We start from the raw sequence: 16134 nt of genomic DNA on the forward strand, positions 1-16134 counted from the left end.
TGTAAATGTGCCTTAAGTACAGTGCAATGATCAACGCAATGCATATTATGAAATGTATATTGTAGCGAGTATGTGTAGCAATGTGTTAACATGCGATGTAGCCAGGAAAATGTTTAATTTCGCATGCAGAAAAATCTATATTTTGCCCTTGTATGGCCATGTACTTTCCCCTTGTATTGTTTTCGGAGTGTAGCTTCAGATAGTTGCGGGTTCCGGACGATACCCGACTAGTCTATGTAAACCGTCCGGGTGTCCGGACCTGCTCTCACCTGTCACCTTACTGAAGTTTGCCCGAGTTTAATTTTCAAAAGGACAATGCGGAGCCGCAAGAGGAGCGAAACGTTCAATAATTCTCATCGGGTTGAAGTGATGCCCTGTATCTGCGATCGAACATATGTTGTTCGAGGATAAGCAAACAAGTGGCTGAGCATATATCATTCACGAATGTGCGAAATGATTTTTGGAAACGTGTGGAAACAGCATGGACTGACAAATTCATATTTATAGCTTCTTACATTGCCGTGGTGTGCAGAAGCTATAGTCAGCAGCGTTTTATGCAGCGGATGAATATAGGGATAAAATATTGACAATATCGTTACAGTATTGGCAATGAAACTTGCAGCGAAATATTTTAGTTTATTTAAATATTTTACCAATGTTTAAATTGTTTAGTTAAGCCCACGCGTAACCGAATCGATGGACCACTGAGCTGAGTTAGTTCGCACTTACCGATGAAAAGACAAGTTGCTCCCCGAGGTTTCGTGGGCTTTCTCGCGTGCAACGTGAATGCGAGCCAGTTTTTTTTCAAAACTCCTCCCCAAAGGCATTGCTTCTTTGGTTAAGTAGTCCTCGCTGCTGTTTAATTAAATCATGCAACCAACTAAATTAAGTAAATACTAAGAATACGAGTAGTATTTACCGTATTTGACGGCATATAAGACGCACTTTTTTTCCTAAATTTGGTCTCAAAAATTTTACCTGCGTCTCATACGTGAAGGACACAGTCTTATATGTGAAGGTAATTGCATTCAATAATTGTTTATTTGGCTTTTACGAAACATGAGAACTAAAAGAAACCACGCTATTGAAACTTTTTTTCCTTGTGTGTGGCCGTCTAAATAAGGGTGCGTCTTATATGCCGTCAAATACGGTACTTAATTTAGTTGTTCAGTTGTGGAGAACCAGAAATTTGTATTTCCTGAAATGACGCTACATTTCACGTACCGCTTTATTAGGTACTTCTCATAAGTTTCGAGCCTCATATAGGTAGAATTCTTTGACAAATCTCAATCTTTCTTTTAGTTCGTTTAAATTTTATAATATCCATACAGGATCCATTTTTATATTAGAATTTAATAAGTTTACATGATTACTGTATACAGTGCCCCGTGGCTTTTCTAGAGAAACGATTCCGGTTTTATTCACATCACCAAATAACTTTCTAAAATTTAGAAGTATTTTGAGTCTTTTTTCTTTGATTTAGTTTAGCAAGAGCTATTAAGAAAATATTATCATATGACACTGTGATATAGTTTATAGCTGAAAGCCATTTTAGAAGTTTTCCAGGCAAATGGTCACATATTTTGAGCAGCGTATTTGTGCATTGTGTATTGTTTGAAGTGTCTCACCAGTGGCCGAGTGATTAAGACTGCTAAATGCTAGAAGTTCGACCTAGAACAGATGCCAGGAAAATGGGTTCGCTTCATTGTTGGCTTTCATGGTTTTCCCCACGTGTAACAAAAATACGAGGCAGTTTGCCTTAGAAAGTCCTTTACGAAGACGTTCATTCCCTTAGGCAAATAACTCTCGTATACTTTGCCATATTCAAATAACTAATCTGTTTACATTATTTGGTTTATAATATTTCAGGAAACAAAAGATTCTGTAAAGTATTATACAAAGACTTGTAATGGTGATACACGTTATACTACAGTTACTTTGAAGATGAGTACGTGAAAGCCAATCGTTGCCAGATTGCTACTGTGATGTGAGTATGTTCAGTAATTTACCGAATTCTTCCCTCATCTTAGCGTTAATAAGTTTATCAAAAGTGTAATGCATTTTGCTGCAATGAAAATTTTGAGAAATTCGGCAATTAGCATGACATCACATTATCCATGGAACATTTACATTACAGAACAACATGCGCTATCTGCAGAAGGATATGTGCGTTAAAACATTAAATAAATAATGACAAATTTCAAGAAGAAAGTACTGGATATGTTGCAGAGAAAGCAAATCGAATGTTATTTTCAGCTATTTTGACAAATGATATAAAGAACAAAATACAATTTGCTGCATTGTCAGCAAGCAGTTATATTGATTTTCTCTTACTTTCTATTAAATCTCCTTTTGCCAGTTGTAAGTGACCGGAAGTTGATGGATTATATTCCTCCACACAGACGCAAACAGATTCCGTCATTGGAGTGGATTTGGCAGAATCGAAAGGGTCCGAATCCGTGCCGCTACTGTTGGCGCCAGCGCCAGTCGTCTCAACTCCTATGGAAAGAACACATTTTTATCATTTAAATAGTGACATGCTAACAAAAATACACACATACAGTACTTTTTGCAAGTTACAAAAATATTGCTTGGTTAAAAATGATATCTACAAGTAAATTCCAGCAAATTATTCAATTTCAATGCAAGTGTTATTCCCCTAAGTTATTCACCAGTTTTCTATGCAATGAGATGTAAGTTACAAAATAGTAGTATACATCAGTAAAATAAATAGACGAAAGCTTTACTAAAGAGCGGAATTTTACTTTTTAGATATTATTTCGTGAAAAACTATAAGATAATTAAAGGCTTTTACTAGTTTTTATATTTATTTCTTCCCCCCTCTCTTTTTTTTTTCTTTCATGCATGTAATACTTACTATACTGTGGGTGGATATGATAATATCAGTTATATTTTCATGATGTTGTTCCTCTCTGACGCAATTTAGTAATCGAAACAGAAACTATCCGATAACAGTAACCGTAAAAATAGTAATAACTTATTACTGGGCAGCTTAGCAAATCAACTAAGAAAGATGTGTTCTCAATAAGCATTCCTCACAGACGCCTGTGGTTTCACTTGACATCCATGTTGGGCGGGTTTAAAAGCTTGAAAATTATGTTAGTCCTAGAGTTGCGGTTTGAATTTTCAAGCAATAAATTCAAAAAACTATAATTTATCTTTCCCAATTCCATATTTATATTGCAGAGTGAACATGAAAAAAAAAATGATAAATAAAAATGAATGAGAACAGGTCACAGCAAAGATTTGCCCTTAACAAGATCTGGTGTTTCTAAGTACGTGTTACTTTATATTTATGTTATTATACTGGGTTTATATTTTCTCATTTTTTTAAATGTTTTTCTCAATTACCTATGAAATGAAGAAAAATGTGTTAGCAACAAACAGTTCATTTCACAATGATTTTGAACTGTAATACTGTTATTCTGATGCTTGATTCTAAAAATGGAGTGTATTAGATTTAAGGTGCTTTTTTATTATTTCCCATTATTAAAACGGCGCCCTATTATTTAAACGGATCCAAGATAAATTGCCAAAGTATGGCCCAACGGTCGGCCTGAACGGTCGGCGGTCGTTAGCATCTTCCTCTAAAAATTGTTAAAAATTTTTTAGGGGGAATAGAAAATATAAAAGAAATAAAATTATAGTAAGTGGTCTATTTCAGAGCTTTTCTCTGGACAGAAGTATTATAAGGGACTGTAGTTAGAGCTGCTGGCTGTTAGACGACGGTTTGCGACATATGTTGGGTGATTTACCTATAGTCTTACCGCCGTTTTAATACAGGGCCCGGATTATTGGTACCGTTCTCAAATTGTAGAGCAGACATTTAAGTTTCCAACCAGTTATTTTATGTTAATATCCTTTTTTTTTTTTTTTTTCAGTCTCATTTTTATTTCCCTGACGGAACGTAAATTTCTAGCTCGCGCGCTATTCAAATAAGGTAGACAATAGAAAGTATTTAAAGGAAGGTTTTAGAGGGTAAAATCAGAGAGCATTCTGCCTGCTTGAAGGCCACGTTGCTAAATTTGATTCTCTCGATTAGTATTCTGCGACGTTGAGTATTCTTGCAATAAAAATGGTAGTAACAATAAAATAGTATTAACTGTTTACGCCGACTTCGGTCAGAGCCAGCTTGCGCGCTAGTGATACTGTGAAGCCATTAGGTTATATTTAATTAGTTTTAGTTCATCTATTATCTTTGATTTATGCCAAAACTATTGGCCTCTCTAAGCACACGCTGGTGCCGACTCGTAAACGTTATTTGGATTAAATAAAGGATCCATTACACCCTTTCCCTTGTCTCTAAGGTACTTACATGACATAGTAATAACTCACCAGTTGTTTTTTAGAGTTCTGCTCTACCTGATGCTGCCTGAGAAGTCCAGACTCTATCAATTCAATCAGAAAACACGTACTAGCTGTTGTCCTTAAAGTATTCTATAAAAAAATATGCTCGCGCAAGCACTTTTTATCTGTAAGTATTCTGCCAGAACTGAGGTAACTAATGTTACCTAAAACGAAATGACAAGCTGATAGATCTCATAATTTAATGCTAAGTTTCAGTTAAAATTCCTTACCAAAAAATAGTTAGATTATATTTGGTTATTTATTTATTTAGCTCAAATAGCTGTTACACTAAAAAAAGCATCACTTACAGATTCAGTTTTAAAACTGTTTTTCATTAGCAATTGTAATTCACAGGAAAAAGCTGAACTTCCTTATTACATTAAATATAAAATGAAAAGAAAACGTTATCTTCACTTAACTTGCTAAGGTAAGATTCGTAACTCAGATACAATAATTGTGAAAACAAGATGAACCTCGCTTATCAAGTCTTTAGGATATGTCTTATCAAGTCTTTAGGATATGTCTTATCAAGTCTTTAGGATATGTCTTATCAAGTCTTTAGGACATGTATTTATTTAGAATTTAAGCAAACCAATTAAAATCATTTTATTAAAAATTCAAATTTAATCTTAGGATGATTAATTTTTGTTCTTGATTTTTATAATTTCATTTTTACTATTATATGGAAGAATATAAGTTGTTTTGCGTTTGAAATGCGTTTACAATAAATTTGCGCTCTATTTGCTTTATGTTAAATATCTTTAATGCATTTTCAATTAAAGTAAAAGCAAATGATATGATAACCTAAAGTGTTTTCATTACTGATATTTATAATTTAATGCTAGATAAAGTAAACTTTCGGTTTAGTTTTTCCCTCTTCGTATATCCTTTTAAAATACGATCTATGGACAAAAACATAAAACTCAGAGACTTTAGGTAAGTAAATGTTTCCTATTTGAAAGGCTAGATTTATTCTGGAAAGTTGCATTCAGATTGACATGAACTTAGAAAATAAAATGAAATTCTTTTCGTTGTTTTGTTTTCAAGAGATGTAGCGAAGACGAAGGTAAAGCTGCTTCACCTCTTAGACTTTGCTCAGAAAATCAAGCAAATCCTTAGGAAAAGGTTTGGAAACCATTGGATTTTAGATATGGAAGACTTTAAAATGTCAGATGTTATATGCAAGACTGTCTTTAAAATGTCTGTGAACAGTAGAATTTGAAAATTTACATTAATCAATATATCTGTTTTGATCATCTGAACTGAATCTGTTCTTCTTTCTCAGAAGAAATGACGAAGAAAGAACTAAACATTTTCAATTAACACAATATTCAAGCGATAAATTTTCATTTATAATTGACTTCCATTGTATATTCTTCATAATTTTGTTTGAACCCATAAAAAGGGGGAAAAGAAACACATAAACATACATTCTTGCGCGGGATTGAATCTGCCTCCTGGAGTTAGTACTAGTAAACGGCCTTGGCTGGTACATTCCGTCCACGAAGACTCAATTGTCTGTGCTTATGTTTACTTTTGAGGTAAACATTTTTTTGGCATTCGTTTAATTTTGGTTATGGCGAAATTAATTCCAATTTAAATTCGGCAAAACAGCAAACTTATTTTTATGAAAATTTTGAAAAATTTAGAAGGAGCTCAGACACACGCTTCTCTTGTTCAGAAGCTGAAATATTCTGCAAAGTGGGAGGGAATGACGAATATTTTTATATCGAAAAAAAAAAAAAAAACTGGCAGAACAAAACAAACGAACGTAGAGTCATCTATCGTGCAAAATTGTAGCGAAAATTGAAAAATTAAGCTATTAGAATTCTAAGAGCGCTAGGAAGGAAGAATGTTCTCCTTGCACCGTCCTTTATTTTCAGTTTGAATATTCTCCTTCCATTTTATAATTTTTTCTATGCCTGTGGGTCTGTGCCTGATTGCGCTCGAAATCGATAGGGTTTTTTTTTTTTTTTTTTCATTCTGTGTCAAAATAAAATCTTACTTTGCTTAATTTTGAATTTTATACTGCTATATTTCTCTTTCAGTTTAACAATTAAATGATTATATTTTTTAAGGTATCTAAAAAAGACCTTTTTTGCTATAAAATACATAATGCAAAACACAGAGATATACTGGAATACGATTCGTTGCAAAAAGGAGTAATTCAATATAATATGGTCGAATATGGCATTCAAGTTTTTCTGTCAAAAAGAAAAAAAAAAAAAAAAGGATAGCGCACTTGAAGCTGAAAAAAATCTTTTTTGGGCGTCTTGTCATTTAAGTTTGTTTAAATAGCATATTTCACTTTTTCTGTTTATTTTTTATATTATGTGTTAACTATTTCTGTCTGTTGCACGTCTGATATAACTCTTTCATTTTAAATCTCAAGGTACATGCTCCAAGATCTTCCCGCATATGTAACGAAAATCTGAGCCAGTTCCCATAAAATATCCTCCACAAAGTATCCGTCCCTATAGGCAGATAGCCCTCGAATGCATTGCCGTAATGAAATCCTCCAATCTAATCCTGTTCCAAGTTATTAACATCAAAATTCGATGCTGTATGCTTACTGTACTTACCGGTGGAATGGTTGGCCACTGGGCCTCCGCTATCGTCTGCATCTTCTTCCCCAGAGACAGACTGATGAATACCTCCATCGGAGCTGGATAGGTGCGGCAGGGAGTGGTTGGAAGGACAGGGGGAAGGGGGTTTCCCGCCCGATATGACCAGTTCCAGTCGCGGATCGCTGTGGTTCTGGCTTGTAGTGCCCATGTTCGCCGTACTCGTCCTTCGCCTCGGATTGTAGCGAGGTGCCTCTCGATATGGCACTGTCGAGGAAAGATGCATTACAGAACGGAATCTCATACTGAGATTAATTAAAAGTTGTTTCATGTTCCGAAAATGTGGTATTATAAGTTTGTTTTAATTTTGCGGTCGGTTATAAAGATCTCAAAGTTAGGAAATTTTGAATACAAGCGAAATCAGTAAATCATTTTATCTTCAGTATGGGATGTGCGAGGGAATGATACCTGATAATAATTTTACCTAAACTATTTGTTCAGTTTTGTGGTAATTTACCGAAACGTTTTATCGGGAAATGCTACAAGAAGAAGGGATAATAACGAGTTTATATTGCAGCGGCATCTACGATACTTTTCGGTTTCAAAATTATAAAGGAATATTTTTCATATAAAACGTTTCTAAAAAAATTAAGGGTTATTTTGAATTTCTGAAATATTGAACCCTGACACTGGAAGTTTTGCCTTCACGCCCAATCGTTAAAACAACAGATTATCAGTAATGTCGCGCAGAATTCGAATTCGAAACCCAGTTCCGGAATGGGTTGGAGCATAGATATTTTCTTACTTTTCCTCATGCATAACAAAAATATGATACAATTCCTTTCAGAATGGCACTACATGAAAGCAACTAATTTGCTTAGTGTTTCGTCACAAGTAGCTGATCGTGTAGCTTCATTTTAATCGTTATATTTCTTAAGCAAAGAAATTTATATTTTTTTCTAATTTATTTCTTTGAATGCTCTTTCTGCTTGCTAACAAAATTTTGCTGGCTAATAAATTTTCCTTACTGACAAAATACTGCTTGCTGACAAATAAGTGCAATTATTTTCTCTATATAAGACTTTAGCCTCCAAGCATGAACATCTTGGGAATAGAAAATCATTTGCGCTGTTTCTGTGTACAACTTCGCGAAAATTGTTAACCCTTTGGCGGTTGCAAGATGCAGCAATCCTTTTTTCTCAACAGGGCAAAATGTTAACTGGTATTTCAGAACAACATATGAAAGATTGCAAACTAACAGCAGTCTTTATTTGTTCTTTTAACTCAGACATGACGCAAAAGAAATACAATAAGGCAACCGATTAGGAATCTTCCATGTTCTATCACATATTACTGACTGAAATTATATAAAGCTGTTCTAGCTTTCGGAAGATCTTAATGGCCATTCCTTTGACCTAAAGAAAGCCTTTGGCTGGGAACTCGAGACATTGTATTCAGGTGAAACGGGACTGTGTACTTTTAATAAGCAAGTTTATTCTGCGCTGTGATTCACATAGTGTGTTCAGAAAATCTTGCGAAGATTAAACAGCCACAAGCGTCTTTAAATATAACAGCATCTTTGAATGAAACCTTACCATCCAAACGTACGACAGCCTTATACTGGGCTCTGTGACACCTTTATAAGATGGCGTTAATAAATATTTCATACGTTTCTTAAGAACTCAAAATAAGCATTGACTCAGAGTGGGATTTCAGATCGCAATTGCTGGAAAATTTTATTCTCAGCGAATCAAAATTTTATGCTGTAAGTATTTGTTGCATATTTTCTTCCTGATAAATGTCAAGCTATTACTTTAATCGTATTCTCTTTTAGAGCTATTAAAGCTTTTCTTTAGAGCAGCTTTTGCATATTTTTTAATTTTGATTGCGTTTCGTAGACGTTTGAAACAGTTTTTTTCTTCAGTGAGATGGTGTGAAATAGCGTAAAGACATTCTTCTTAGTTTTTTAGCACAAGTACTACGTTATCGGAATTAGATATGAAAAGCTCTCTTTTTTCAGATTAAATTGTCTTTAATTGTGGTACAGCAGGACATTTTGCAAACGACAATTTGTAAGTTAATGTATAAGTACCAATTTTACATATTTATGCGCATATTTTTTTATATATTTATATATAACTCTATATATTGATACAAAGCTGAAAGAAATGAAAATTTTCTTCTTCCTCTTTTCGAAATAGTATATTTCTATGCATATTATTTTGCTTTTAACAAAAATAATATCAAGCTTCTATGCATATTATTTTGCTTTTAACAAAAATAATATCAAGCAATTGATATTAGTAGGAAAATATTCTCTTCATCATCAATGAAAAAAAAATAAATCAGTTATATCCTTTTTGCCATAAATAAATAATAATATCCCAATTATTTTATATAACAAATTTTGCTTTCTTGCTTTATATAAAAGTATTTACTGCAAAAGTTGTATCTGTTTTAAAGAAAAGGTATTAAAAACACCATTGTGCAATATGTAAAATGTGTAATTGATTCAAAGCGATTTGATAACATGCAATGAATTCTTTTCTTTCAATGAATAGTTCTTAAATAATAAAATAAGTTTCCCTTTTAAGTAGCAAGATTTAATTCCTTTGTGAATTATATATTTTATTATTGTTCGCATTTCCATAACGCTAGCTTCCCGCTATGAAGATGATCCATTCTTATGGCATAGTTCTCTCAAACAGGCTTGGTCGTTCACCGAGGTTGAGAAGATAACGGGCATTATGAGCACCCGTAGATGCATGAGATACTAGTTAAGTACAGGAGTGTTTGCATTATTAGTCTGAGGAGAAGTAAGGATTAGAAAGAAGTGAGTCACCCACGAGGTACTCTCTCTCAAAACGGGGGCGGAACTGAGCTAAATTGGGGGGGCGGGATAAATTTTCCTGTGGCGTGTGATAAATATTTCAATAATTTGATACAGTGCAAGAATAGAAAATATTTAAAAAGTGTTAAGCGTTTTCAGCCATTGCCTACGAATCTCATTCAAAGAACGCGTGATAATATCACTGTTGAAAGAACAGAGGGCACTGAACAAACTTCGAAGCAAAGGGAGCTTTGATAGGAGGCATTGAAAAGAGGATGGTGAACTAAAAAAGGTTAGACAACTAAAGTTACATAACACTAAAGATTTAATGAGCTTTTAAGGAAAGCGATCAGCCAGGATTTAATGTAGAAGGAACTTAATTTTAAATTAATTCTGTCATCGTGTGGTTTAACAAAACATTATGTTATTAATTCTACCTATTATTAGCAATGAGCATTAACACAGATATTGTAAATTTAAAATACACTACTCTTCAAAATTAAAGGATACTTACAGAAATAAAACTTAACCGTTTCTTTTGAAAAATGACTAACATAAATTACCATATGTGCTATTGGATTAATTTCCAAATACTGAATTTAAAGTCAGATTTACGGAAATTTAAAAATGAGGGAAAACAATCTTCTTTGTTGCACAACGAACTTTCTTTTAATATGATGAATGGTCACTTTTGAGAGAAATGCTAATGCTCACTTCTTAATTTCATGGAATTTACCAAAATACTGACAAATTTTTTTTGCGGTCTGAAAATACTTTTTCCACATTCTAGTAGTCACAAAAAACATTTGACGACTCGGCGGCACATGCCCAGTCGGATCCCATCTGGTGAGCACGCAATCTATTCGGGTGATATCTTTTGCTTAAGAGTTAGCTAATTAGGTTCAGCAATACCTTAATCACCTCTTAAGTTACAGAGGTGCTGGATTAACTTCTACCTGTACCTGTTTCCAAGTATTCTGACACTAGATACGATCGATGAGGACGAACATCGTCCTCTATTAGCAAAACATGTGTGCCAACAGGAAGCCTATACGGCTTATATATGGTTTCAAGGTCTTGTTCATATATCTATGAGTGGTTACAGAACTTCTGTCAAAGTTATGCAGCTCATCACGACCATTTTAGATGATTTCACACGAAACTATGAAACCTTTTCGATGGAAACGATTTCATGGTTTAACAGATTAAGAAGACCATAAATAAAGGAAGGCAAGTTTTTTATTAAGGCCCCCACCAAGATGGAAATATATATAAAATATATATAAAGATTGGCCCCCACCAAGATGGAAATATATATAAAAACATCTAATAATATAAAGATATCTAAAATATATCGATTTAAAGTCAGAATGCAGGGTACATCTGGATTCATCAGTAAAGACAGCATGTTCCTATACCTCTTGACTGCAGTGAACATCACGATGGCGCCATCTTTAACGGATGCCTAACGAGCAGATGAAGTGAGTGGGACCCTTGACAATTGATTTTTTTGTATGAAATCCAAACTCATGAAATCTTCGTGCAGCAGTAGAATGGCTTATTCGAGTTCCTATGGACGCCTGAAGGTCTAAAACCAGCTTTCTTGTAGTCGCTTCAATGTTTATTTGATTTGATAATAAGAGCTAAAAGTCATCGTGTCCAGTTAACTTCTTAGCCATCTTTGACCAGGCTGTCTATTGACTGATACTGCAAATCAGCACTTCAAGTTCTTTATATGACACGTTGACAAATATTCAGATCTTGGGCGATCTTCATTTTTGACCACAAACTCGAGTCTACCACTTTTGCTCTTCGCTCTTAAATAATACTTTTGAGCCATAACTAAGGATCCGCCTAGACGGTGTAGTGGTTAGGGGAGCCTACTGCGGTTCCGAAGAGCCCAGGTTCGACTCCTGGATAAGGCATAAATGTTTGTATATGCATGTATAGTATCTTAGAGGCATGGGGGAGCTCTATGACGAGCCGAAAGTTCTTTCATGTGGTTCAGTGGTAGGGGAGAGCAGTGTGAATCCACTAAATAACCAACACTACGTACTTGAATTCTAACTTGCGTCCATTACGCATTTCCAGTCGCTTGATTTGCATATTTTCATGAGCTAATCTATGCATTGAAGTCTTTTGTATTGAATTGTAGATAGTTGATATAAATAATTACTTCAAGAGAAACTAACTGAAAATTTTAATCATTGAGGTATTCTTTTTTCCAACCTTTAATTTTGTCCAGAAATGTACGTTAAATATTCTTCTTTATATGATAAAATATGTAAAAGAATATGAAAGAATTTTAAAAATAAATCATACCTGATTTCTATTGTATATTTAAGCTAACTTTACAAGCGACATCAAATATTTGAAATTAATAATATGTAGTTTAATAATTCAGATTAAATATAAGCTCAGACTAGGAATTTAAGCTGTTTCCTATTTTCATTTAAAGAAAAGGCTAAATCTTAAATTTTGGGAAACCCCTCATGATACACAGAGTAAACACAATATGACAAAGATGATACAACAGTTAAACAATAAGAAATAAAACAAAATCAAATCAAGAAACATTTGGATTAACATGGGTAAGTGAAGGGATTAGGGTACAGTTAGAAGACATTAAATACAAAATATAGACATACAAAACACAGAAAAATGTCATGAAATATAAATAATTGATAGATAGTAGTCCAGTGCATAAGGATCATATTTATGTTCATTCTCGTTCACTAAAGTGAGTTACACTAACCAATCTTCTAACTCAATTTTTGATACTATTGCCATTAAAGAGCAATTTTTGATTGTTTTCTTGAAATTCAGTCGTCAGATGAAGAAAATAAAATAGCAGTTTCATGAAACTGTAAAAGCTTCATTCGAAACACTACATTTAACATCAAATAAATTCAGTTTGAATCCTCCATCAAAATATTTTTATTTAATTCATTTTTCATTAACGCATTATTCTTATTAGTATCTACTTCATCTTAAATCTAAACAGAAAGTGCATCAACCTATGAATATTATGTGGTCCTGAAAGGCAGTATAATATTCAAAAGTTACCAGAAATGCTGAAATAAACAAAGTGCTTATTTTGTACCCGCAACTGATTTAAAGCTTCTAAAGAATGGCTTAACATTATAATTCCTCACTAAAGAAATATATAGAGAAGCACAAAGATGAAACAAATGAAGACCTAGCTTTCGTTCAGGCTATGGTTAAAATTTTATCAGGTTTTTAAATTTTTCAGTTAATTTTTCTTACAGGCGATATAAGAAGATATAAAAAGTGTTTCCTCATAAAGCGCAATAGTAATTTGCTTGATATTCTTTACCTGTAATCTGTGGTCTATTCAGAATTTAAGTTATTAATTCAGACTTTATAGTTTATATGAAGCTATTTACAATGAAGGAAAATTAGTTTTTAGGAGCTTTGATTTAGAATTGCACTTACCAACATCTTCTGGCTTGTGGTTCTTTATGATTTCCGCTAGACGAAGGTTGCCGGCAATGACAGCCACTTGGTGGGGATTCTGATTGGCATAATTCAAGGCATTCTTGTCGGCGCCTCTGAACAGCAGCACCCGGGCGCAGCTTTCTTGGTCGTTGACGGCGCACACGTGGAGAGGCGTGTTCCCGCTCGCATTCCTTGCGTTCATGTCCGCCCCGTAAAACAGAAGATGCTCAAGGTGCTGAACTAGTCCATACTTGCATGCCTGAGGTTTAAATAAAGCAAAAGAAGCAAGTTAGATTTCCCAATTAAATTTATCGTTCGGAAATTAAAATGGTAAATAGCAACTGATATTTATCAAATACAGGATAAGTCAGAAAAATGACCTCAAGCTGAAACGGAAATAATAAAGATAAACGTAATAAAAATGTGATAAATGTGATTGCGCATAGTGCAGAATCATTTATGGTCAGTGGGAGAAATACGCTTGAAACTGCTGTCCTATTTGCAGAAATGTCGATGATATACACGCTCGTATATAGAGAAAGAGCAGAAGTGATCACATTTCATTAAAGATTGTTACCAATTCACATCACCATTCATTCGGCTTATCTGCTCTATTTACTTCGTTTAAAAACGTTTTTTACCAACGCTATTCTGTCAATAAATCCTTTTCTATTCGGTCCATACTGTATGCACCCTTCCCCCCCCACGGGGATCGACGTAGAGAACTTTGCGAAGCTACTGGCTAGGATCTGTACCTAGGCAGTCTCGGACACGGGGGTATAAAATTTATGAACTTGGTGGTTCTGAAGGCCCTGGGAAAGGTCACTTATTGGCCGACCTCGGGCTCTGGCATGTTCTGAGCGGTGTGGAACCGTAGCCGGAGGGCTAGTTCCCCTCGGTTTGCTGGGTAACGGCCGACTGCGACGGGCTCGCCCATGCGACTGGCAGGAGCAATTGACGACCAGTGCTGCCTGGTGTTATATCCAGGTAGTGTGTTGCTTTCCTGGAAGGGTAATATCCAGGTAGTGTGTTGCTTTCCTGGAAGGGTAATATCCAGGTAGTGTGTTGCTTTCCTGGAAGGGTAATATCCAGGTAGTGTGTTGCTTTCCTGGAAGGGTAATATCCAGGTAGTGTGTTGCTTTCCTGGAAGGGTAATATCCAGGTAGTGTGTTGCTTTCCTGGAAGGGTAATATCCAGGTAGTGTGTTGCTTTCCTGGAAGGGTAATATCCAGGTAGTGTGTTGCTTTCCTGGAAGGGTAATATCCAGGTAGTGTGTTGCTTTCCTGGAAGGGTAATATCCAGGTAGTGTGTTGCTTTCCTGGAAGGGTAATATCCAGGTAGTGTGTTGCTTTCCTGGAAGGGTAATATCCAGGTAGTGTGTTGCTTTCCTGGAAGGGTAATATCCAGGTAGTGTGTTGCTTTCCTGGAAGGGTAATATCCAGGTAGTGTGTTGCTTTCCTGGAAGGGTAATATCCAGGTAGTGTGTTGCTTTCCTGGAAGGGTAATATCCAGGTAGTGTGTTGCTTTCCTGGAAGGGTAATAGTGGAGGTTGAATCTTCACGAAGTGCCTAAAGGGGGAGTAGACCCGTAATGTGATTTAGTTCACGAGGCGGGGAAGCCAAAACCTTGTATGCACCCTTGTCATTCCTTTTGCTTCTATACTTTCTTCATACTTTAGGTACTATATTGTGCCTCTATAATAAAATTTCTATCCTTCCCAGTTGATTCTTTGCAAAATTACGGCCAAAATCAGAAAATTGCTTACGTTTTGCACACTAGAGTATTAACTTAGCATTTAAAACCAGGATCTTGTTTTTTCCCCCTAAAGAAAGAAAGAAATAACCTCTTATTGATTTTATTAAATTATTAATTAAATTATTGAGATATGTCAAGCTGATGAAAAGAGATTGTGTATACATTCAATAATCGAAAATATATATGAAATTAAAAAACTAAAACATTCAGTTTCTTTCAAATATAAAAGAAAATATTTCTTGAAATATATCATTTCGTGGTATGTTCTCATCAATTTAAAAATTAATTTTGCTACTCTTTTAAACTTCATATCACTCACTAATTAAAGTTGATAATTTTAAAATCAATAATTTAATCTGAAAAAGGCTGCAGTTTTTTATAATTTATTTCTCAGTAATTAAATCCCCATTAATTTAATGGCTTTAAAACTGACTTGAAACAAATGCGTAAGTTCTATATATTTCAACTAATATAGGAGAATTTGGAAATCACCTTCATAGTTGAAGTCCGATTCTCTGAAAATAAGGTCCAGATTATAATCATAAGTGTTGAAAACGTTTTGTAGAGCGTAATGTTAAAGAAGGTGTTTACACATCTTTAGAAGGATTTCCATAAAGAATTTTAAAAAGCAAATGTTTTGGAATTATTTGAAATGAGAAATATCACCTGCTACTTTTAAATTTATTCTTCTTTCATAATGTCGCACGTAAACTAGCTGTGGAATGAAGGCTATGTTTCTGCACTTTCTAGAGAGAAATATTTTTATTTTATAACTCAAAAACTTTGTAAAATGCAGGGTATTAAAATTTTTAAGTACAGAATATACAACATTATTAATCGAAAAGGGAAAAACCGTCAATCATTACTTCTACATGAAAAGAAGACTCCGAACGAGTATCCGAAAAAGGTGCGTACTGTTTCTAAAGTTAAATCATTGGTAAAAGAAAAAACTCGCCGACTCAGAAATCACTTGCAAAGTCATACACGTATTTATACGTACGCAACAATAAATAAGTTAACAAACAAAGATTTACAACTTAAAAAGCTATAAAACATTATGGTAACAAGTTTTTGCCAAGGCATGTGGCTTAATGCAGAACTTTTGTAGAGCCCTCTATGAAAACTACTTAGCAGAAGGAAGATAAATGCGAAAACATT

General features: G+C 34.4%; 1 protein-coding gene across 2 annotated transcripts in view; it reads right to left on the minus strand.

The window, feature by feature from the left end:
• Positions 1–16134, minus strand: part of LOC118186859 (uncharacterized) — a 267110-nt gene that overhangs the window by 38753 nt on the left and 212223 nt on the right. Inside the window, exons 9-11 of one of the 2 annotated variants that reach the window (XM_085825623.1) lie at positions 13219–13480; positions 6951–7199; positions 2335–2499 (exon numbers count right to left, since the gene is read on the minus strand). In XM_085825623.1, the coding sequence (XP_085681749.1) occupies positions 2335–2499; positions 6951–7199; positions 13219–13480 (676 nt within the window). The remainder of the gene's footprint in view (positions 1–2334; positions 2500–6950; positions 7200–13218; positions 13481–16134) is intronic. The other variant, XM_085825624.1, reaches the window with a different exon arrangement.

This window comes from Stegodyphus dumicola, chromosome 10 (assembly GCF_044657685.1).
Source record: "Stegodyphus dumicola isolate Sdum_Otavi_A_Nest chromosome 10, ASM4465768v1".
In the NCBI taxonomy this organism is placed as follows: domain Eukaryota; kingdom Metazoa; phylum Arthropoda; class Arachnida; order Araneae; family Eresidae; genus Stegodyphus; species Stegodyphus dumicola.